The sequence below is a fragment of the Manis pentadactyla genome, chromosome 5 (assembly GCF_030020395.1).
Source record: "Manis pentadactyla isolate mManPen7 chromosome 5, mManPen7.hap1, whole genome shotgun sequence".
In the NCBI taxonomy this organism is placed as follows: Eukaryota; Metazoa; Chordata; class Mammalia; order Pholidota; family Manidae; genus Manis; species Manis pentadactyla.
Window position 1 is genome coordinate 170,850,585 of NC_080023.1, and position 23,330 is coordinate 170,873,914.

Consider the following 23,330-nt stretch of genomic DNA (forward strand, 5'->3'; position numbering starts at 1 on the left):
AAACTCAGTCCAAAGAGAGATTAAAAATACAATCGAATGAAGGGATTGTCCCTATTTCACTTCCTTACAGAGTTATTCTTTCTGATTGGATGAAAGAAGGAAAAGCAAGATTTACAGGTGATTTGGTTTTGTATTTCTCTTAACTTCATTATTTTTATAATCAACTAAAGAAATAAAGCCAGAGAGTGGTGAAGAGCAGTGAGACCAAAATACATGAGATTCTACCATTAGGGAAATGAATGTCAAGTGATCCTGACCTTGATTTCCAATGGAAAGAACCAGCCTACCCTGTAGAGATCCCAAAGATAAGAAAGGTAAAGTATGTGAGACTTAGAAGCTTCCCCAAATGGGATGGTGCAGAAGGTGAAGATGCAGACATGGTTATGCCTTAACCCCTCTGAGCACACAGGATATAAATGCAACAATCTACTGGTTATTTTTGTGCTAGGCACAGTGTTAGGGGTTTTCCAGGCAGTATTTCATTTAATCTCACTTCATCTCTATGGCATTGGTGTTATTATTATTTGCATTTCACAAATGAGGAAACTCAGGCTCATCAAGGTGGATTGGGACTCAAAGTCAGGTCTATCTGATGCCAAAATTCTAGCCCTTAGGTTAGCATTCCTCAAACGCCAGGCATCTGCCCACCTCCTCTATGGTTTGGGCTGTCTTGCAGGTACCATCCGTGCAACCATGGAGCGTGTTGCTGAGATTTCCCCGCAGGAAGGACAGCCTCCGACCGCCATCTGCAGTGCTAATGCTGAGGCCATGCCCTCCCTGGCTGCTCCCAGGCAATGGCTGAGCCCCTCAGGATTCCAGCCCAATGTGGGGCTCCTAGGGGCAAGTTCTGCTGTTGGATGCCCTGTGGGCTTTCCGACCCTCTTCTCCTCCCCTCCCTCCCTTCATAGGCATCAGACCCTCCCTGTGGTCTGAAGGCTCTCCACCCACTCCTGTCCCTTCCCACCACAGCTGCTTTCCTCCAGTACATCTCTTGCACATCAATTCTGTCCTGGTGTCTCCTTCCTGGAGGGCCCACAGTTATGACAATTTACTTAAGATCACTACCATTAATTCTGTAACACTTTCCTTTTAACTGGATTGCTTTTAACACTACATTCATACAGTCTCACCTTGAGCAAAGTAAACATTGAATCTTGGGTTTCATGGGCTAGCTCGATTTTCCTAATACACTTTGAAAAGACATAATTATTTAAATTAGTATGTTTGATGTGGGTTTTCTAAGTCCCTTGCCCTGATATACACATATAACTCATTTGGGAGTCACTCCCTACATTACATTGCTGATAAAAGACTTTTTGAAATGAGTTAAGTGCTGGTTGGTGAGGAAGAAGGATTAAAACAGAATGCCACAGGACATCATCCAAAGTTTTCACTGAGTTTTGGTATCTGTGTTCTGGGCAGAGCCTAGAAGGGGTATTCCTGTAAAACAGGAAGGAGTTTCAGAAATCCAGCTAGATTCTGGACAGAAGAATAAAACCACCACCACAGTGGCATCTGTCATAGTCACCTGCCTTGCCCGGTTAGCCAAGTGGAAGGATGTTTTGTTGAAATTACTAAATCAGTCTTGCTCAGCTCTCCGAGTTTTACTCCACCTGCTCACCCCACGGCTTCTTGCTCATTTTTTGGCCGCATTTAAACCAGGCAAGAGTTCTGAACACGTGTGGCAGCTGGCGTTTGCTCGGCGATGGTTATCAAGGAACAGCTCTCAGAACTACTCAGCTCCCCCCACCCCACTTCCTTGCATGGCACCTTTATTCTAGAGGGGAATCGATCAGACAGCGGCTTGAATTTTCCTATCACAGAGCCCACTGCGTGCTGGTCCTGATGGTGACTGGTGGACGCCTTGGTTTCCCAAAAGGAGACTGAGCTCCGGGGCTCATGGCTGAGATTATCGTGCTGGGGGAAGGGCAGCAGTGAGCCCAGAAGTGGCTCGTCTCGCCAGGGTGGAAGCGTCCAGAAGGAATCAGTCAGAAGCCAGAGGGAGAAAGCATTTGAGAAAGAAAATAAAATCATGAGAACACCACAGCCCTCTGTCATGAACCAGGCTAATTCCAAGAGCGAAACATCCTACTTGCTCATTTCCTTTCTTTCCCACAAAACATATTTATAACGGGTCAGGCATTTCACCCTTCCCCAGAGTAAATTAGAAGTTTTCAACTCAATGGCTAGTTGAATCATTTTGGAGAAGAAAAAGAATCTTCACACATTGCTGAGTACATGCATTAGCCCAACTGAAACCATTTCTCCTGTCCTCCTAGCCCCAAACACTCTGCAAATCCTGAAAATAGGACTTACCTTTTTCCAGAACAGTTTGCCCAGAGGCAGAGAGGTGGGTCCCCCCTTTTCCTTGGCCCCTTCCTTTGCTGTTTCAGTGGGTGTAGGTTTCTTGGCTGCCTCTTGGGTCTCCTGGGGTATAAAGTTGGCTTTGTCTGACTTGATGTCAGCTGAAGTGGTGGGTGACTTTTCGGCACCCTAGGGAGTTAAACAAGTTTAAAATGATCTCAGGGTTTCCAAAGTGAGAGATCTCTTTCTTTATACATGTGAGCTAGGGTTTTATGCATGTTAGTTTTCTTCATAATTTTCTGTATTTTTTTAAACACTCTATGCAAATGTGGACTGGTGTTGAAATCTTGGAAACCGTCAAGATATTTTCCTTTTGCAAAAACATAGAAGCATTATTTATCATGCTCATGTAAGTAGCTCATTAGGAACAAAGGGATGGTAAGAGGCACTTGGCTGTTAGAATGTTAATTCATATTGAGTCATTGGTCTTCAAATGATTTTGCTCATGTTCCCATGAGTAAAAACATTTGAACATGCACCTCCAATGTAAGTATATTTGTTTATATTAGAAATGTGAATGATTTTACTAATCCAAATCAGAAGTTAAACATGGGCTAAAATAACTATAATTTCACATAGAAGTTCTGAAAATTTCCTCCCACTCTCCACTTAGTGGTCCCTGATCTTGGCTATAAAGTATGTGTAGGGCAGCTAGGCTGGAACTCAGCGAAGGGGTCTTGAGCTAGAAGGGTACCCACAAGCCCTATTTCTTCACTTTCAGATGCAGCCTCTACATCAAAACTAGATGTAACTGGATAGATGATAATTGACTTAAAACTTCAAGTCTTATCCATTTGATCCCTATTCTCTTTCTCTCCCCCTCTCTCCTCTCCCCTCCCCTTCCTTCTGTCCCTTCTCCCCCGGCCCCATCCCACCCCATCGCCAGGCTGAAGTCCAATTCCAGGACATCTGACTTCCGCAGTGACTGGGCTGTTACTCCCCAAGTTCTGCCACCTCCTGAGTCTTGGAATAAAAGAAGAGTTAGGGGGACTAGAGTCTCAGTTTATCTCAACACGAGTAACTATTGACATTGAAAATGTTCCTAAGCTCACCTCCCCTAACCTCTTCATCTTACACATCTTGGTCTTCTGATTTTTGCTCTGGAGACTCGTGAAACAAATCTTTAAGTTCCAGGGATGTCCCACCTTTGACTACACTATCTGACTAAAAGAAAAAAAAAATTGGATGTAAAACTGGGGTGTGGAAAAATTCATGAAGTTTTTTAGTATTTTTAATTTTGGAAAAGAGTCTTAGTCCAATGCCTGAATTTTCGTGGATGGGGAAACTGAGGCCCCTGATCTGCCCAACATTAAATCAGGGGCACAGCCTGGCCTCCAGTCTAGACTCCTGGCTCCTGTCTGATGCTCTTTCTACCCAGCACATTGCCTCTTGAAAGCGTGTTTGCAAGTAACGTGAATTTTAGTCTTAGAAGCAAGACACAATATTTTCTGTGCTGGCTTTTTTGATGTTAAGATGGGGTCATTTATCAAGCATGTTTCAAGTTTGAATGAGGAGATAAAGGGCCAAAATATGGAAATTACTTTTGTGGTAGTTGATCCTGGAGTAACCGTAGTTCCATTTAAAGAGTACATAACTACGTAATACCAGGATTTGAGATTAACTTCTGCATTTTATAAACAGTGACATCAAAGTGACCGAGCTCACATGTGTATGCTACACGTGTCCAAATGGTCGTGGGCACTGCTGCTATTCTTGCTCTAAATGTTAATTAAATTAAAGAGGACCTGCCCTCCACTAAGTAGCTGGCTTTCTTTTTTCAGAAAATATGAGAAAGTATTATTTGTTCATTTAGTCACGAAGAAAGGATTGTGTGCTTTCCAAGAGCTGTGGTGAGTATTAAATTCTGGGACTCTGTGTCCTCATGGAAGGAAAGATTCTAAACAAAGTCCCACAAATAAATGTAAAATTTCAACTGTAACAAGTGCTGGGGGTGGAGATGGGGAGTAGGATTTGGTGCTTAAAAAAAAAGTCTAGCCCAGGAAATGAGATCAGACCAGACCAGCCGGGAAGGCACTCCTGAGGAGGGGACGGCTGCCTGATCTGAAGGTGATGGGGCGCTAACTGGGAAGGCAGGGTGTCCCCCACACAGCGGACCGTGGTGAGCATCTGAGGGGCAGACAGAAGCAGAAAGAGCAAATGGCCAAGGCTGGTCGCCTCCCAACATCAGTCTCCCTTCTGCCTTCTCAGGAGAATCGCCATTTGCTCAGGGGTCCATTTTGGACCAAGAACCTGGGGAACTAGAGCTGATCTCATTTCTATTTCCAGGAAAGGAGAGCTTTAAGTCAGTTCCATCTTGCCAATTCATTACAGTAGACGCTCCATTGCTCAGTGACCCCACGCTGCTGTGACTTAAAACCTGTTGCTTGGCTTTTGACACTTTAGATGCTGCGGCATCTGTCCAGCTCATGGCTGCCCCTTCATGTGTGCTAAGCCTACTCAGCCAAAGCCCTGTAGGGGTGACAGAAAGAGCCTGCCAGAGTTCTAGAATTTTCTCCAGGACAGGGCCAGTTTACCTAGTCCATCCCATGCATCTGGCTTGGCTGATTTTAGCATTTCCTGTTGCTGCCCTCAGCCTCCTCTCTCTGCGTAGTCCCATTGGACTGTAGTCATGTTTTCAAGACATAATTTCCAATTTGTAACTTTGATTTAATAATAACAATTAAAGGTACCACCAGTGCCAGGCACTGTTCTGAGCAATTGGATGTTCTAATAATAGTCTTATGAGGAAGGATCTAGTCATCATGTCCATTTGGGTCCCAGGCACTTAAAAAACTTCCCCATGATTGCACTAATAGACTGAGTTGATATCAAAATCCAGGGAGTCAGATACCCAAACACAAATTCTAAGGGCTCCTCTATTCTCCACTGCCTCCAGCCAGCCAAGGTCTCCCCACTCCCTGTGCTGTTCTTCCCACGGAAGGATAGAATCGTCCGCACCGTGCATGCCGACAGGGCAATACTGTCTTCCAGGGGAGAGAATTGGAGGAAATATTGCCCTTGTTCTTGGGGTGTATTATGAAAAAAATAGATAATAACATTGTCCATGGCGCTTCATAGGACATGAACAGATGTACAGTGTATCTGTTTCATGAAAATATCAAGGGAAAGGGCAATTAGGAGAAAATATCCTAACAAATGTTCATGGTGGAGAGCTAACAATGAGAAAATGATTGAGAAACATATCTACACTTATCAGTGTCTTTTGGAAATGGACAATTCTCTTCTCTTTGCTCTAGGAACATACCCAGAGACCCTTAGAAAACCTTACAAGGACATAACTATTTGATGTATGGGAATATAATGCTGATGTATTTGGGTAGTTGTTTGTTGAATGCGCATCTCGGGTAAGAGCTATCACGTCTCGGTCACCATTATGTGCCTAGAGCCCATCAGGCCCAGTGTCTGGCACAAAACTGGCATTGAGTAGATGATTAAATAAAAAATTGTATGAAACGGGCCAGAGACAGACACTCAGATGGGATCCTGCCATGTCCCGTTTCCACCCCCCCACCCCCTCCTTACTGGGCTTTGAAGGCAGAGGCCACCATCAGCTCTTTCTCCCCCTGCCCACCCGGAGGAGCGCCCCAAATGGTGCTCTGCCAGCACCAACTGAATTACCACTCTGTCTGCATTACTGAGGAGACTACAAACATCCTATCCAGGTTTTTTGGAGCCCGTCTCGTGGACAGGGTTGCCAGATTTAGCAAATACCAGCGAGGATACAGGATGCCCTGTTAAATTTGAATTTTAGACCAACAAAGAATAATTTTGCTGGGACTTAGTTCTGTTTTTGCCAAAAAAATGATTTGCTGTTTATTTGAAATTTGAATTTAACTGGATATCTGTATTTTACCTGGCAACCCTACCTAATGTATTCGATTTGGAGATTGCAGATCAAGTGACTTTAGCATCTTCCCTAACAAGGTTTCATCCTGTTTTCACACTTGGCTGTGGGAGAGGGGAAGGATTAGTAAAATGTAAGCATTACACCGAGAACCAGAAAACAATGAATACGTGGCAGAGCTTAGGAACCGCGTGAGCCAGCTGCTAATATTTCAGCTGCCTTTCAAAGAAGGTGGGCGTCGGAAAAACCTGAGAGGGGAGAGGAACATTTCTGGGCACAGCAAAAGCATTCTAAAACAATGACTTGCCTGTGTGCATGTTGTCATGTCAAGTGTTCAGAGGAAGTGTGATGTGTGATTCTGAGGCATCGCATGTGGTTAAACCAGGAGAAAAAGATTCAGACGCAGCAAAGGAAAGCTGGTGCCCTTATTATTTATGACAATAAACTTATGTATTAATTCCAGGCCTCCCCACTTTTTTAAATTAAGAAAATGCTTTTCACGGGAAGGAAAATTGAGATCTAAAGAACTGGACCAAAGAGGTAGCCAGAAATGGTAACATTTATTTTTTTTAATGTAGCCAAACTAGAAGATAATGTTTTATCTTTGGATTTACTCTTTTCAGTCACAGCTTAACAATGAAATCAGGATGAGTATCACACTTCCTAGAATCAGGCAGATCCCATCATTGATGGAATCAGGCCGGTCAGTTTTAATGGCTCTCTTTTCCTATTGTTTTGTATGACAGAATAATCAGTAAGGAAGGAAATACACTGCCATAGGCATGGAGGCAAAAGGCAATGAGCTCTACCCACCTCTGTATAAATGAGAATTAAGGACATTTGGGGATTGTCCCCTTACTTTACTTTTATGTAGAACATAGACCAAATGTAACTCAAGGCGAAATCCTGAATTCCTCATGTTGGTATTACAGAATCCCAGAAAGGGATGCCTCCTCTCCATTTTCCCAGTATTTCCAGAATCCTATCCTTGCCCCAAATGCACCTCAGTGGCAGGATGTGATGCCAATGACCTGGGGCAGCCCTAGGACTATCGAATGTGGGTGGTCCGCTTAGGCAAGCCAAAGAGATTCTGGAGACACGACACTTTGCAGTGCATGAAATGTAAATATGAGGGGGAAATATCACACTTCTTAAAGTCTTGAGGCTTCCTATTCACGGAAGCTGCAAACGGGAATCAGCTAGATTCCTTTGCAGATCTATGATGAGTTTCGCTAGCCATTACCAAACTGTCTCTCATGTGCAGTGGAGCCACTGTTTTTTTTTTTTTTAATTTTTAAATTTTCCTTTCCACTTTGTAATATCAAATCACTCCACCCACTTCTCTGTTCACAGAACAAAATAAGCTTGGATGGAAACTGAAGGTCGCTTCAGAAGATAGTTTGTTTATGCAAAACATAGATTCAGCCTGTAGATCTCTTCATGGAATTTTCATTTGCATGCACAATCCTGGGGTGCTAACATCTAGCTGGGGAAGTGTTTTAATAAGTCCATTCAAGTTAGTGGAGAATGGCTGATAATTTAAACAAATTTCTTGTTGGTCCAATTCAGGGATCATTTTAATTGATGGTTTCAGACAAACACTGGTATCTTCTTAGACATTAGACGTGTGAAATATCCCAAACTGACTTCTATGCTGTCCCCACTTCCCAAGGGCATGGGCATGGAACTGCGCTGCCTTCATTCATTGTTTTGTTCTGCCTGGACTTTATTTGGGTTTGGTATAAGCTTAGTTAATACTGAGAATGGATGGAACAGATTGCAGAAAGATAAAACTGTTATCCTGAGGTTAGAAGAGTATTTCCCAAACTGTGGGAAGCATACCATGGGTGGGACCAGAGATTATTTTAGGTTGTGCAGAAATATGACAGCAAACATTGAAATAGTGAAAATACTTTTCCTGTCTCAACTGTCATTTAATCCTTCTAAGAACATTTGGGAGAAAAGCTTGGTCTGATGCTTGTATGTCTTTAACATTTCTTTACTGCTGGCTAATTACCTTTTAATAAATCTAGAAAGAGCATTAGATTGGGGGCTTAACACAAACAAGGTAGCTAGAATGGAATTATCTTTTTTATTAGCTATATTAATGGTTATCTTCTTCTTATGAAAAAATGAATCTGGTTTTCCATGTATGATATAATACAAAGCTTCCTCTAGTGAAGGCTTTAGATAGGAAATGTTTCTATCTCATATAAAAGTATCAAGTAAAGAATGCTCTCTCTATCGGACAAAAATGGTGAAGATGGTATGCATGCTTTTGACCTTTGGGAAACACTGGGTTAGAATAGCAATTTCAGAACCCTGGTCCACACTGGGAAGAAACTCTCCTGAAATGTTTATTTATAGCTATGGAGGCTATAAGAAAAATGATTGACAGTTGATTCACATAATCTTTAATTGCCCCCTAAGGATCCCAACCACCTGGGGCTCTGTCTTGCAGGAGCAGAGCTGGGCGGGTTCAGGATGGGCAGGGTATGTGAGGACCAGGGCTCTTTTTTTCCCCCTCCTCCTTTAACAACATACAGACCTTATGCCTAAAGAATTGTCTAAAGGCGAATCCTAGCCTGGGGCTCTGCAGGTGCTTTTTCTTGGTGCTTTTCGCCCGGGTCTCAGAGGTCGGGGGCCCAGCTTGTCCATCACAGACACTTTCTGTTTTGGATGCCTTTTGGGCAACAGCAGTCACAGCTTAGAACTTTGTTTTTAAGCAAAATCCATTTCTTTCTTCCTGTTGTTTTTAAGTGCATTAAAATACTTTGACAATTAACTGCTGGCACAGTACCTCCACTCCCCAACCATAAGACATCATGGGAATGTTTATCTTTTTTTAAACTCTGAAAGGCAGTTTGCTGAAGAGTATATTCACCATCTCTCAAGTGCACATTGATTTCCAACAAGGCGACCCATTTCAGTGACCCAGATGAATACAGCGCCATTTGCTAAAGACAATGACAGGACATTGAAGCTCTGTCCATAGGCTATAAAATACACAGATGAAAAATCTAAGAAATAAAACAGATAGCACAGTCCCTACTTGATAGTTTTAAGTATCTAAATGCCATTGCTACATAGGAAAGAAAAAAATACCTGATGACAAACGATTTATTTTAGCATCCCGGAGTCAAGCCACATACTGCCACTTAGTTGATTTGTTTCTCAAACGGATTTCCTTTTATTCAGCAATAGAAACTTAAGGGAGGCAGCCTCACCCACAAAAATTTCAACTGACTTCTAGATGGTCATTTCTCCCAGGCAAAAGAAGTCTCTGGTATGAATGAGTGCACTGAGCCAAAGAGGAGGGAGGGGAGTGGGAACTGAAATAGCCCACCTACAATCCTTCAGAATCGTTGATTCAAGTTACAATTGGTGGAGGATTTTGTGGGGGGCGTGTAGTGCACGAAGAATCACCCAGGGCCAAATGGGAAGATGGACAAAGGGTGTAGATGTTCCAAAAGTGTGACTCCAAAACTTTTAGTAGAAAAGATGTTAAAAAGGCAGGTTTGGAAAAAGAGATCTGTTTGTGGGTGTCATCGACAACCTCCATTCCCAGAACCTTCTCTGAGGCTCGGATCCGCTAGCAGTGACCCACAGCTCTGTGGGCAGGGCAGGGAGATTTTACCAGCGAGGTGTGTTCCATCGGGACCACATTCTGGGTGGGCAACAGTCTGTATAGGCAGCTGATGAGTGTTAAGTGCATCAGGTCATTGGGAAGCCATACAACACACCCACATACCCACACTTTTTTTAGCCTATGGTGCTATGTGACTTCTAACAACGCAAGACACACAATCCAAAGAAATGTTTGGATCCGACCATTCACTGAATGTGACCTTAGCTGCCTTGTGGCAAATGAATAATTTTATAGGAAAACCCGGGTCAATGCTTCAGATACATGTATTTTTTTCCAGTGGAAGAAGAGAATTCTAGAGGAAACAATCAGTATAATACAAATGCACTCATGGCGTTCAACCTGTCTTGCAGTGATTATGGAACTAGCGGTCACCTGCCTTGGTTTACCAGACATTGTCACACCTTCATTCAACCCTGGGATCAGGGAGATAGAATTTTTATTTTTCCGGTTTTACAGATGTTGAGTTTGGGGTTCAGACCGGTTAGGATCCCGCAGCTATCAAGTAGCTCAAACACAGGTATCCTGAGACAAATTTCAGGACCCTTTCCACAGTTTAACCCCTTCAAATACAGGTAGCAGATGTACTGGGCTGGCCGAGCCATATATTTGGGCCCAGTGTCTTCCGAAGCACTTGCAGGTACCGAGAGAAGGATGCAAGACACTTCTCTGTCACCAAGTTAGACTTTGCTCACGATTCCCATGAAATTTAAACCACGTGTTCCACAAGAGATAATCAGTTCTGTCAAGTATAAAGGGAAAACGTCTCTAGGACGTAGTTGTTCCAAACAAAATTTACTTGAAAGGGAAAACTGGCTGAATTTCTAGGATGACAGTGGAAAACTTCAAGCTTTCTAGGGCATCCTGACTCCCCTACAGGTTCCTTCACTCGGCAAGTGTCCAAGGGTGACCAGTTCATTTTACCAAACAATCACCTTTGCGATTGACATTTATTTTTTTTAATTACATTGAAAACACAAACGAACACATTTTTATAAACCACAAATACAGCAGCTTACTTCTACCATAATCTAAGTCTCACCTCTTATTCACAGAAATTTAATTTCCAGTGGCTAATATTCCTTGGGTCTCTCTACACACAACTAAAAACACTAAGATGATATATAATTATGAGTATTCTCTTCCTAGTCAATGTAATAAATTAGTGATTGTGCCATTATTTAACCTGAATTAGCATATATTTCAAGCTTCTAGTTAAAAATTTCATAGAAATATCATCAATGTAAATGAAACATTTTTTTTTTGAGAGGGCATCTCTCATATTTATTGATCAAATGGTTGTTAACAACAATAAAATTCTGTATAGGGGACTCAATGCACAACCAGTAATCCACCCCAAGCCTAATTCTCAACAGTCTCCAATCTTCTGAAGCATAACGAACAAGTTCTTACATGGTGAAAAAATTCTTACATAGTGAATAAGTTAAATGAAACATTTTAAGGACAATCTAACAGCACTATTAAATTGCTAAATATGTATGTATGTGTGTACATACACACACACAATCCAAGAAACAAACAAGCAGATGCAAATTCAAATTCAATTCTGTACACAAACTCAAACAATAAACACACTTCGAACTACCTACCGTGTCTTCCAGATCTTTTTTTGGTTCAGCTTTGTTAGGTGAAACCTTAAAAGTTTGAGAAAACCAAAGGTTAAAAATCATAGTGCCTTAGGGCGATTTTATTTCATAGATACATAGATATTTTTAAGGTGGGCTACGTCACTATACAGATAAATTTAAGAAGTCCTTTCAGTTCAGTAGAAACCCATGGACTTCTGGATACTACCTAGGTATGCAAAAAAAAGTTTAAAAAATTAATGTTTTACAATGAAATGAATCAGATCTTATACATTCACCACAGAACTCAGCCACATTCAAAATCGGTTCCTGGAAGGCCAAGGCTTTCCATCAATTTTACCACTAATCCAAACAAACTCACAACCTTTGGTGTTTGTGGTATATTCTGATGACTTTTTTGCTTTATCTTTTAAGTGAGTCCTTCTGTTTGGACATAGCCCAAACACATTTGGAGCCATCTGTTTAATTATGCATTCATTCACTGGGCCCTTTTTCAAGTGTCTGGCATGTGCCAGGCTGTGGGCTCTACACTGAGGCATCAGAATTAAGCTAGCAATGCCAGACGCGGATCCCTGCTTCCTTCCAGTGAAAAGTAGTAGATTTCGATGTCACAAGATCTAAACGATGTTAAGGTTTATTTGCCATTTGACCGTCAGAACCACTTTGATAGGTCAACAACTCTTGGAGGTATTTCCCAAGTATTTTTTATGACCAATGACCAAAAGACATCAATTGCAATAGAGTTCCATTATGACAGCTCATGTCGCACAGTTTGGACACCCGCTGTGCACACCGCGGTTCCCAGCTCCGAGGGCCCCTCCCTGACAGGCTGATGTAACCCTTCCCTGACAAGCACATTGGTCCCTGCTCTCCAGTGTTCACTGCAGCAGGCTGATATCCTACTCAGCACAATAATATCCAAATACGCATTATTCTTAGAATTCACATATCTTTTGAGCAATAGAATTGAGAGGAAGAGGAGGAGGAAATGACTTACCAGAGTTTTAAAAAAGCTCATGATGGAAGTATTATTATCTGTTGTACTTCTTGTCTGGGGGTCCTCCTTTGCAATCTCTAGTTCTTCAGGGTCCCCTGAGGCAGAGCAAGTCACAGTTGTGATTTCCTGTCCTTCTTGTTCCTTGCTGTCAACTATGTCCTAGGAGCAAAACAGGGTTTTTACAGTTGCAATGGTTGAATGTGGACTCTCAAAGCAATGTTTTTGCCTCGTGCCCCTTTCTCCCTTACCCCCTAATTCCATCCATACTTATTCTGCCCACGGGTGCATAGAACAATCAGGAGCTTATGAGAAGTCAGTCTTCCCTCCCCTCCCCTTCTTTCTAACATATTCAGCATTTGCAGTTAGTTGGAGGGGCAGAGGGTAATAAACACAGCAGTGCACGTTGCATTCCAAACAAAAACCCGCTTCTCCCAATTCTGCAGAGAGGTTGTGTATGATGCCAATATTTTCCATCTTTGTGGTCTTCTAGTCTAATGATTTGTACATTACCCCCAGAGACGCCTCTGATTGATTTCCTCCACAATCCCCACAGTGGTGAATCATGTCAACTTAAAGAAATGTACTGATGTTTTAAAATAATTCCGTTTCCGGAATCTGGGAGTTGATCGGTGCAAGGGATGTGATACAGGGACTGATTTGCTCCCATAGCTCTGCTGGGAGGGTGGGCTGAAATCTGTGCTCCTTTCCCGTCTCCCCTTCTGTGACCCTGGGCCAAGTCAGGTCACTCAAACCCATCCATTCTTCGGCCTGGAGCTTGAGTGTACTTTCTGCCACTGAAGTTTTTCTGGCTCCTGCCATCCATGGAACCAGTTCCCTTCCCTGTTCTCCTCCGCACCCACTTGGCACATAGGTCACGGAGCTACATTAGCCTAATGCCAAAGACCAGGCCAGAATAGTCTGCTTTAAAAATGGGGCTTTTGTGGAATGGCTGTAAAATTACATGAACAGTTTTTGTGGATATTTTAAAAGGTAATAATAACATGAAGGTTTTCTAGGGCCCCACGTACTTTCTAAATGGGGAAGTGTTTTTTGTGAAATGCCTCATAAAGAGCTGGAACTCCATAAAACTAAACGCAGATAAGATCCACAGCCTTAACAAGCTCACAAGGTTTCCTGGTTAATTTCAGGCAAAAATCCATCCCTTTGCTTTGGAAGAGATGCACTTTTAAACAACATTTTCAAATAATGACTTGACCTTTTTGTTATTCCAAAGTATAATTCAGATCCAGGTTGTTAAGTTGGTTGATAAGAAAGATGGCTGAAAATCCTATTTATAGCAGAGGAGCTGGTATATCTACTGGTGCAGTGATTCTAATTTATGTGGTGCATTCATGCACACACACACACACACAAATAAGGTTATTCTTTCAATGTGCTTTAGAAAGATAGTTATAGCACCGAACCTTTGGTATTGTGGGTATTTTTGCTGAGGTGAAGCTGAATAAAAGGAAAATGTTAAGTTTAAATAAAAAATATTACATAAATAATCAAACCTGTTTTGAAGATGAACTGTTATGAAAGTGGTACAAGGAATAAATCTAATTGAGAAATGCCCCACTAGGCCTAATTAAGGTGCTGAATAAGAAAAAGTGATTTATTTCCATCCCTCATGTACTCATCTTCATTCAGTGACTGCGTGGAGGAAATCTGCCTATGCATCAGCCTTGCAGAGGCCACACGGCACTAGCACAGGCTCTGGAGGCGGCTGGCCGACTCCACTGGCGCTGAACCTTTCCCAACAGCACAGTCCTGGGCATGCTCCCTAGGTCTGTGCCTCAGTGTGCTCGTTTATAAAAGGAGGATAATGAGTAGCGACTGCCCCTTAGGGTTGGGGAGCAAATGGGATAATCCACATAAAGGATTTAGGCCAATGGGCAGCCCTAAGTGAGCATTTGATACATGTTAGCTGTAACTATTTTTTTAATTGCTGAGCACTACAGGGAGCCCTGAGCGATTTGCAAAAATGAATCAGATGTGAGATGCTAACAGTCTCATCGTGGATAAGGGCCAGAGGAGAAGGGTAAGTATTCTCCTAAAAAAATAAGTGAATGTCACTTGCCCACTGGCTCTCAGGCTGACTGCATACATATTAGAATGACCTGGGCAGTTTTTTAAACCAGTGCCCACACCCAGACCCACTTAGACCAACTAAATGAGAATTTCTGGAGGTGGGGTGCAGGTATTGACAGTGCAGAGCTCCCTAGGTGATTCCAGTGGGCACCGAGGTTGGGGACAACATTAGCAGAGGGTTGAGGAAAGGCTTGCTGGTGAAGGACTGTCTGCCCTTGGCCATGAAGCTAAGTTCAGGTGCACATGCAGAGGGGGTGGAGGTGGATTTTAGTCAGAGAAAGCACATGAAAAAATGTAGAGATGGATGAAGTGGGGCTGGTGGTGGGGAGAGACTGGGGTTGGGTTATTCAGTTCAACTTAGGTAGAGGGGAAAGGAGAGGCATGTGGTGAGAAAAACACCCCTGGGAGGCAGATGGAGGAAGGGAGTTGAGTGCCTGCTCATGAAGGAGGTGCCGTGGGAGGGTGGGGTACAGGGCGGCAAGGCCTGAGGGCGGAAGGTGGAGAGTTCTGCAGGGACCCTTCTGGTGGAGAAGGCCCCAGCTACGCCCGGAGGGAGACAACGTGTGGGGGCCCCCAGCAGGGAAAACCGTCAAGAGGGGACCGCAGCACCAGCAAGGCAAAAAGACGAGGGCTCTTTCCCCTCAGCTCTCCCCTCTGGACCCACAAACCAGCAGGGAGGAGGAGGAGCCGGGAGAGAGCGAATGAGCCAGACACAGACCTTGTCCTCAGGCTGAAATTCCATCTGGGGGGTGAGTAGGGGGGACCAAACCATCCAAAATACAGACAAATCACTAAATGCAACCAGTTCAGGGGGCGAAGACCGCAGGAGAGGAAATGACCAGGGGCAGGGGGGAGACCAGGGTGCTGGAGGGCAGCGGGTGACGTCCCCTGAGGAAGGGTGCAGGGGCGGGTGGCATCTGTCCTGGGGGGCCTTGGCCCTCAGGCTGGTCAGTGCCCTGAGCCCTCCTGGTCTCAAGCCTGGGGGCTCCCCAGTGCTCACTGCAGTGGGTGGATGGGTCTGCATCAGGGTGTGCCCCAGCTCCCAGACTGGGTGTCCCCTACAGGGAGCAAAAGGAGATGACTGTTCTCTGCGATCCCAGGGCTGGACACACAGGGGACATTTACTGACTTTCCTGGACATAACGTGGAAAACAGCCACGTCAGCTGAAGGGGAAATAAACTGGTAGGACATCAGGTGGTCCCTGTGAGGGAGAACCTGCCCTGCTGGGTCTCGTCTGAGGAAGGGAGACGACTATCAGTGCCTCCTCACTGGGACAGGGGCTCCGACTGCAGCAGGCACGGAGCAGAGGGACTCCAGGAGTGGGGCAGCTCCCCAGCTCTCTGCTCGGCTCTGCGGCATCTTCTCCAGGAGTCTCTGAGGATGCTTCTGGCCTCTGCTTCCCGGATTTCCCAAGCGCAGCGCGTCTCAAGCTTTGGACAGCAGCTGCGGGATGACAAGACCTGCTGGCTCAGTGCAAGGAGACTGGTTGTCTGCCTGGGGTGCTTCCCCCCAGCTAGAGTTTCGGTTTTCCAAATGGAGATCCTCAGCTTGAACTGGAGCCCTTTCCTTGAAATATTTTTTCGTCTTAGATTGGCTTTTAAAAAGAACATAAGGCTTCTGCTTCCAGAAAGGTAGAGAACATGTACTTTTCCTTATCCTCCCACTAAGCACAACGGAAAATGTCAGAAATTATATGGAAAACAAACAAAAGGACTATGAAAGGTGGAGAGAAGGCAGACAAGGGAGGGACTAGAAGAATAACACGGTGGTGAGCTCCTGGGGTCTCTTTGCCTATATATCTTAGACCTGGAGTTGAGGAATCTGGCAACCCGGAAATACTCAGGGCCACTGATGTGCGCACCCCCACCCATCCCCACCAAAATAAATAAATAAAAACAGTGCTGTCAAGGATGCAAAGAAACCAAATCACTTATGCATTGCTGACGGGAATGTAAAACGGGACAGGCAGCCTGGGAAACTAGCAGCAAATGACACAGACAGTCCTTGTCCTCAGAGAGCTGAAATTCCAGCTGCGGATGGGGGTGGGTGGGTGGGGTTTCTTAACTAAATGTGCAGCTACAACACAACTCAGCAATTGCACTCCTGGGCATATTTTCCCAGAGAGATGAAGACTTATATTCACATGAAGGCCTGTGCGCTAAGGTTTATAGCAACTTTATTTGTAGTAGCTCAAAACTGGGAACAGCTAAATGTGTTCCAGTGGATGGATGGTTAAACAAAATGTAGAACACCTATTGTATAGAATAGTACTCAGCAGTAAAAAAGAAAAGAAGGAAAGGAATGATATGTACTGATACTCTCAGACCTCTGTGAGTCTCCAGAGAATTATGCTGAAGGAAAAAGGATGACTAAAAAGGGTACAGACGCTATGTGTCCATTTATGTAACATTCCTGAAATGATCCAACCATACAAGTTGGATGAACAAGGAGAACAGATGAGGGAAGAAGTTACCAAAGGGGTGGAGGTGGCAGGGAGGTAGAAGTGCCTATAAAAGGGTAACGTGAGGTGTCCCTGCCCTGGTTAAATTGTTCTCTATTGGACTGAATCAGTGTCAACATCCTGGTTGTGATTTTGTGCTACAGTTTTGCAATATGGTACCAATGTGGAACAATGGATAAAGGGATTTATTTGTGTTAACTCTTACAACTGCATGTGAATCTACAATAATTTCAAGATTTAAAGTTTTTTAAAAAAACATGCCAGGGTAGTTCTAGAAGAGTAATAAGAGCCCTTAAAAACCCTAAAATTCTGGTATAAATTAGCATGAGGTATTAACATTTGAAATGAATCTGTGAGTATGTGATGGAACATTTGCAGCCATGAATTCTTTGAGAATTGTATAATGAGAGGGAACCATATCTATGAAATAATAGAAACGACCAACTTCCATGCATCAGGTCAACTCTAGGCTAGTTAAAAAGATCCCATTTCATTCTTACAATGATCCCATGAAATATGTACTGTTTGCAATTCCATTTTTACTGTTGAATAAATCAATGCATGAAAAGAATAAATAACTTGCCTAGGGTCAAGTGGCATGGGGATTTGACCCCAGATTCAAATGATTTCAGAAGCAAAAAGCATTTAAGAGCCATGCTGTACTGCCTTGAAGATCCCGCCTTCCTTCTGGTGTCTACTCAGATATCATCTCACCAGGAATTTTCCTATTTTAATTTCCCTCAACTTTATTCCTGTTCCCCGCTACATCTTTTTCTATTTTTGTCACTATCCTCATATGAGCCACTTTACCCAAAGACGTAGGAATTCAGTGTATGATGAAGATGAACCTCAAACCTATCAAAGAAAAGGACTTCTTAATAAAAGACATAGGGACAACAGGTTGGCCATCTGAAAATAAATTAATTTGGTGTCATAACTCAGCCCTCTACCAAGATAAAATCCAAATGGATAAAAATACTAGAAAAAAACATGGAAAATATTTTATAATTTTGAATTGAGAAAGCTTTTGTAATTATAACTCCAAATCCAAAAGCATGAATGGGAAGATTGAAAGTAAAACAAGAATCCAAATGTTTGAAGATATTAAGTTATGAGGCTGACTGGAAAAGCAGAGACTCTCATACATTGTTGATTGAAACAGGCATTAATTCAGTCTTGATGTAGGGAAATTTGGCATCAGCCACCTTTTTTTTTTTCTTCTAAGTAGACTCGTGTACCCAGAAATTCCACTTGTAAGAGTTGATTCTAAACCTCAATGCACACATTTGTGAAATAGCAAATACATGAGGTTATTCACGGCAGTGAGGTCACAGCAAATGTTTGAAAACAAGCCAAATGTCCATTAATAGGATCCTGGCTAAATAAATAATGGTATATCCATGCAATGGAATAGTATGCAAGTGTACAAAAGAAGACACTCTACAGACATAGAAAGTAGTATTAACTCAAAAAAAGAAAGGACTAGAACATTGCCTTTTGTGTAAAAAAGAAGGACTAAGAATTTATGCTTGTATTTACTTGTACATGCCCAAAGGAACCCTAGAAAGATACATTTAAAAACACAAACAGTAATTATCTATTGGGAAGGGGCACTGGTATACCATTTTACAGTTTCTTATTTTGAGCCAGGTATTAACTAGAAAATTAAAATTAAAACAACACATGGGTGACTAATTCTAAATTTTAAAAAATGTCCAGAGGACCAAACTAAACACAGGAGGATGGCCCAGAACAAAGCGTGTGGCCTATGCCTTAAATATAGAGTTATTTGTACAATGATCTTTGTTCTTAACTACAAACATGTCTTTGCTATTCTCATCTGGCCTCCAGATCATTCTCAGCAAAAGAAATTTTAGACAGAAGCACAGATGTTCTTCAGGAAATATCCGGAAACTTCCTTTAAACAAACAGGTGTTCATAGTGCCAGCTTGTTTTTTTATCTGTGTGGGAGAAGCCTATATATTTTTTCTTTCTGTTGGCTTCAAAGGACAGACGGACAGGAACATTAGTTAAATGATCACAATTTGTCATGTTGAAAAAGAATGCTGCCTGATCATAATTTGATTGTCTATAATAAAACCCATATGGAGCTTCTGGCACTTTCTTTCAACTGTCAACTGTCAACTGGATTTCGGCCTCCTTAAGCACAATCGTCAAAGTGAAAATATAAGTGAAGGCAGGACGATCCAGGCTGACAAACCCTTGTCTGGAACTGTTTCTGATGAATGTCTACCTCACCTAGATTTCCTCATTGATTGCACATCGCTGGTTTCGTTTTGAACCTTTGCACCAAGAATCAGTGCCTAAGGTACAGTTTAACATAGGAAAATTTGTCTGAAAAATACTGAACAGTACAGAAAGCCATTACTCCACTGCTGTCCATCTGTTAGAAATTTGAGCTGCATGCTGTCCGGAATAAAAGGGAAAGCTCTGTTTCCTCTCCCACTCGGATGCCCCAGCAGCACAAAAGGCATCGCTTGCCAGGCAACAACGGACTCCAGACAAGTCATTAAGTTTGTACTTTTCTTCTTCTGGGAGCACCTTCACCTGCACACAGCTGCTGTCAGATTTAGGAAGAAAATGGGGTTTGGTTAATTCTTGAAGACAGAATTTATCTTCCAGTTTGCCTAGAAGGAAAAGCAAAATAATAAGCAAGCCGAAGGAACTCCAAAACCACAGTCTATTAAAAACAGTTTGTGTGACTTCAAAATTGCAAAAGCAAATCAGGATTTTTTTTAAACTTAGTTTTACCCCCAAGCTCAAAACCATATATAAAAAAGGAGGGTTTATCACTGTAGCTAATTTTTATGTTTCCCACTATTCCCACCAATTCATAGCAACTGATAAGAAAGCATTCACATACTTTAAGCCTGTGGCAAAAATAAGGAAAGAACACAAATAGCACAACCGTAAGAAATGGCACGAAGGAAAGAGCTTCAAAAACTGCCCGTTCACAACAAAATTTCTCTTTCCAATCTTACACTAACTATAAATGTGTTTAAAAGTCAGTGTTATTTCTGAACAGGGCATTACCATGCCAGCTTTGGATTGCATAGTTCTGGGATTATTGTAAGCAAAAAATAACCTCTTGTTGAAGCTGTTACTAGCAGCCTACTGCAGTCTCTAATACAACTCAGGATGTCACAACTTCATAGCGCTGTCTAGTGGAGGAGTCCAGGAATTACCTAGATTCTAGTATTTTCTTTCTTTTGCTTAGCTAGGCAGCATGCTTTATTTGCTCCTTTTACAAATATATATATAGATACTCAAGGGGTATAAAATGCACCCAATATTCCATTACTGAAAGAAACTACTGCTGACAATTTGCAATTTTTCACTTGGGTGGAAGGGTGAAAATGTGTGGGCAGGCAGGCGAACATGATTCTTACCCAAAAGGGATCTTTCTGTATATACTATTTTGAAACCTGCTCCTCTCATTTAACATTTTTATTATGACTGTCTTCACATGTCAATAATTCCATTTCTATGGCATCCTTGTTTATGAGGGCCAGTGCACCATAATCAATAAAAGTCCTCCTAATGGATCTTTTAGATCTTTTGTAGACAGTGCTGGAATTAAAAAAAAAAAAAGTCTTGTGGATAAAATTTGCTCATTTTCTCAAAAAATTCCTAGATGTCAAATTTCTCATTAAAAAAGCATGCATGTTTTAAGGCTTTAAATTGTGTTCTGCCAAACTGCTATGATTGAAACAAGTTTCCTAGTGACCCAGGTAGTTGATTAAGAAAGGCAGTAAAAGTAAAATAAAATTATTAAAAGGTGAAACCTAGATTTTCATTGTCTTCTGGCATGTTTTCTAAGAGGGGAATTTAACCTTCATGACACAGATCTAAAAATGTCCCAGTTAGCCATTTTCTTTCCTCATTTTATCTGCACATATTAATTGAATCAAGGTAGGCTGGACCAATTATGCAGTATGATGTTCTTTATTACAGTCATAAGATCACCACCTCTTTTAATACTTGGTGGACATAATCCCAGGCTATTAAATACTCATCTCATATCTTAGCAGTGGAAGTCCAGCACAGCACATTTCCATGGTAGCACCTTATTAATCCACAGTTTTGGCTGATGCAGGGATGTTATATTTATAAGATTAAATAAACTAGCTGTTCATTGTGGTCCTAGGTGGAGAGTGGAAAGAAATCTATCAGAGAAAGCAACTCACACTTGCTTCCTATAAATAAGGGTTTTCCATTTTCTCTCTCAGCAGCTCCTCCACTTGAGAGGCAGGGGAATTTGTCAACTTGATTTCCAATGGCAAGTGAAATGTGGATAGAGAATTAAGCAATAAAATGTTCTTTTCTTGCTTCTTCTGCCTTTTTTTTTGGCAACAGTCATTACTTGGGGGAAATTCCTAAGAACATACAAGTTGGCACACTCTTAAATAAAGTCCTCCGTGTGTGATATAAAATGGAGAAAAATCCGTTGCTGTGGGCAAAGAGCGGGTGGAAAGTGATTCCCAGGGTCAAGTCCCATCATGCAAAAGAGATATTTGTGAAGATTCTTCCATTCCATGATTAGTTCCAACATGTACAACCCCCAGACAGATAACAGCATTTCACATTTATCAGAGACAAAATCTCCAACATTAAAGAAACGAAACGATTTCAAAATCCAAAAGCTGATAACCCTTGGCCCAGCACAGGTCGTCATCTTGCTTAAGAAGTACATTCAATAGTGAGGAAACGATTTTGAATGCTGCCAAAATGAGGATGCAGACTTTCTAAGGATGATTTAGACTTGTGCAGAAAAAGAAAAAAAGTCATATCCTTTTCCCTGATTTTTTAGATGAGCCCAAACTCCTTCCTGACCCCAACCCTACTCAGTTTCAGTTATTAGCCTTCCCTCTCCTTTCTACCTCAAAACTCTATATTCATTTTATTCATAGCTCTTTTTATACCCCAGAGCTGTTTGTTTATTCATTCTCTTGTTTATTGTTTATAGAATGAAAGCTCCCTGCAGGTACATCATTCTATCCACCGCAGAATCTAAAACCATTCCTGGCGCAAAGAAAGCCCTCGCATGTTTGTTGAATGAATAAATGAAAGTATTCATGCCTCCTATTTATTGTTCAACACCTGCCAACAGATTGACTCTTAGACTGGATTTGCAGTTTATTAACCAGCTGGTCACCTAAGTAGCTTTGAATTATGGTTAAGCGCTATGAAGGGAGTAAAGTGGTCTGTGATGGAAACAGTTTCTTTTACTTTCAACTCCACCACAAGAAGTAGCAATGCCAAGTGTTATAATGAACCACGCACATGCTGCACTGCTGGGAACAATAGGGAGGGGTGGGGGCCTTGGGTGAACTGGTGAGTGAATGTTCCATCTCGAGGGGCCATCCCAACTCACATCCCATCTGGGAATGTAGGTTGAAACTTCCCAGTTTTCAGAAATATCTGAAATATGGAATTGCAATCTCATAGTTCTAAAATACTGTCAAATGAAAAGCATTATCAATTTATTAAAATATTATTTAAAATACTGTGTAGGTCCAATAAAATCTGTGGTTTGATGCATTCTGTAAGAGGCTATTTCTCAACTTTGCTCTACACGCCTAGCTTGGCGTTTCCTAGAAGAACCGCTCCTTGGAAGCTATGCTCAACTGGTCAGACAGCTGGTAGTTATACGGATAATTAACTCTGAGAAACACCCAGTTAAACTGAAGCAGGCCTGTGTGCCGTAGGACTTCTCAGAGCCTTTAGTGGGCTGATGTCTATTGTGAATCATCGGGAAAGAGTATAAAGCAAGTAGCATTTACCAAGCTCTTTGTTGGTGCAGCCCAGTTTCTAGGCTGGCTTACTGGACAGGTGTTCCATAGAACATTAGTTTGAGAAATTCTAGCCTCAGCAAGTCTAAATAAAAGTATGATGTTTCAAAAGGTTCGGCGTATTCCCTCTTTTTGAACTTAGAGGTGCAATGGCTAAGTGTGTGGGCACTGGGGACAAATTAAAGCTCCTGCTTCTTTCAAGCCGTATGATCTTATGCAAGTTGCTTCACCTCTGTGAGTCTGTAAGCACTCAATACATTAGGGCTGTTCTTATAAACTTGAATGGAGTGAACCAAACTGGATAACACTCAAGGGAAAGTTAACTCAAAAAAAGTTTTTGCAAATTCACTACAAAACACAATTCACTTGCTATTCAACCATGATGATCAGCGCAATGGCACATCAAAGACTGAAATAAAAATAAAATACATGATTCTACACAGTTTATCTAAATGACAACATCTATATCATACATATATTCTGAA

The 23,330-nt window shown here is 42.1% G+C and overlaps 1 protein-coding gene across 8 annotated transcripts in view; it reads right to left on the reverse strand.

Annotated features, from left to right (window-relative positions):
* The window catches only part of BCAS1 (brain enriched myelin associated protein 1), a 97,011-nt gene that overhangs the window by 32,195 nt on the left and 41,486 nt on the right, over positions 1–23,330 (reverse strand). For 5 of the 8 annotated variants that reach the window (XM_036901928.2, XM_036901930.2, XM_036901927.2 and 2 more), the window contains exons 5-8: positions 12,480–12,638; positions 11,486–11,530; positions 8,778–8,912; positions 2,317–2,493 (exon numbers count right to left, since the gene is read on the reverse strand). In XM_036901928.2, the coding sequence (XP_036757823.2) occupies positions 2,317–2,493; positions 8,778–8,912; positions 11,486–11,530; positions 12,480–12,638 (516 nt within the window). The remainder of the gene's footprint in view (positions 1–2,316; positions 2,494–8,777; positions 8,913–11,485; positions 11,531–12,479; positions 12,639–23,330) is intronic. The other 3 variants (XM_036901931.2, XM_036901929.2, XM_036901937.2) reach the window with 1 other exon arrangement.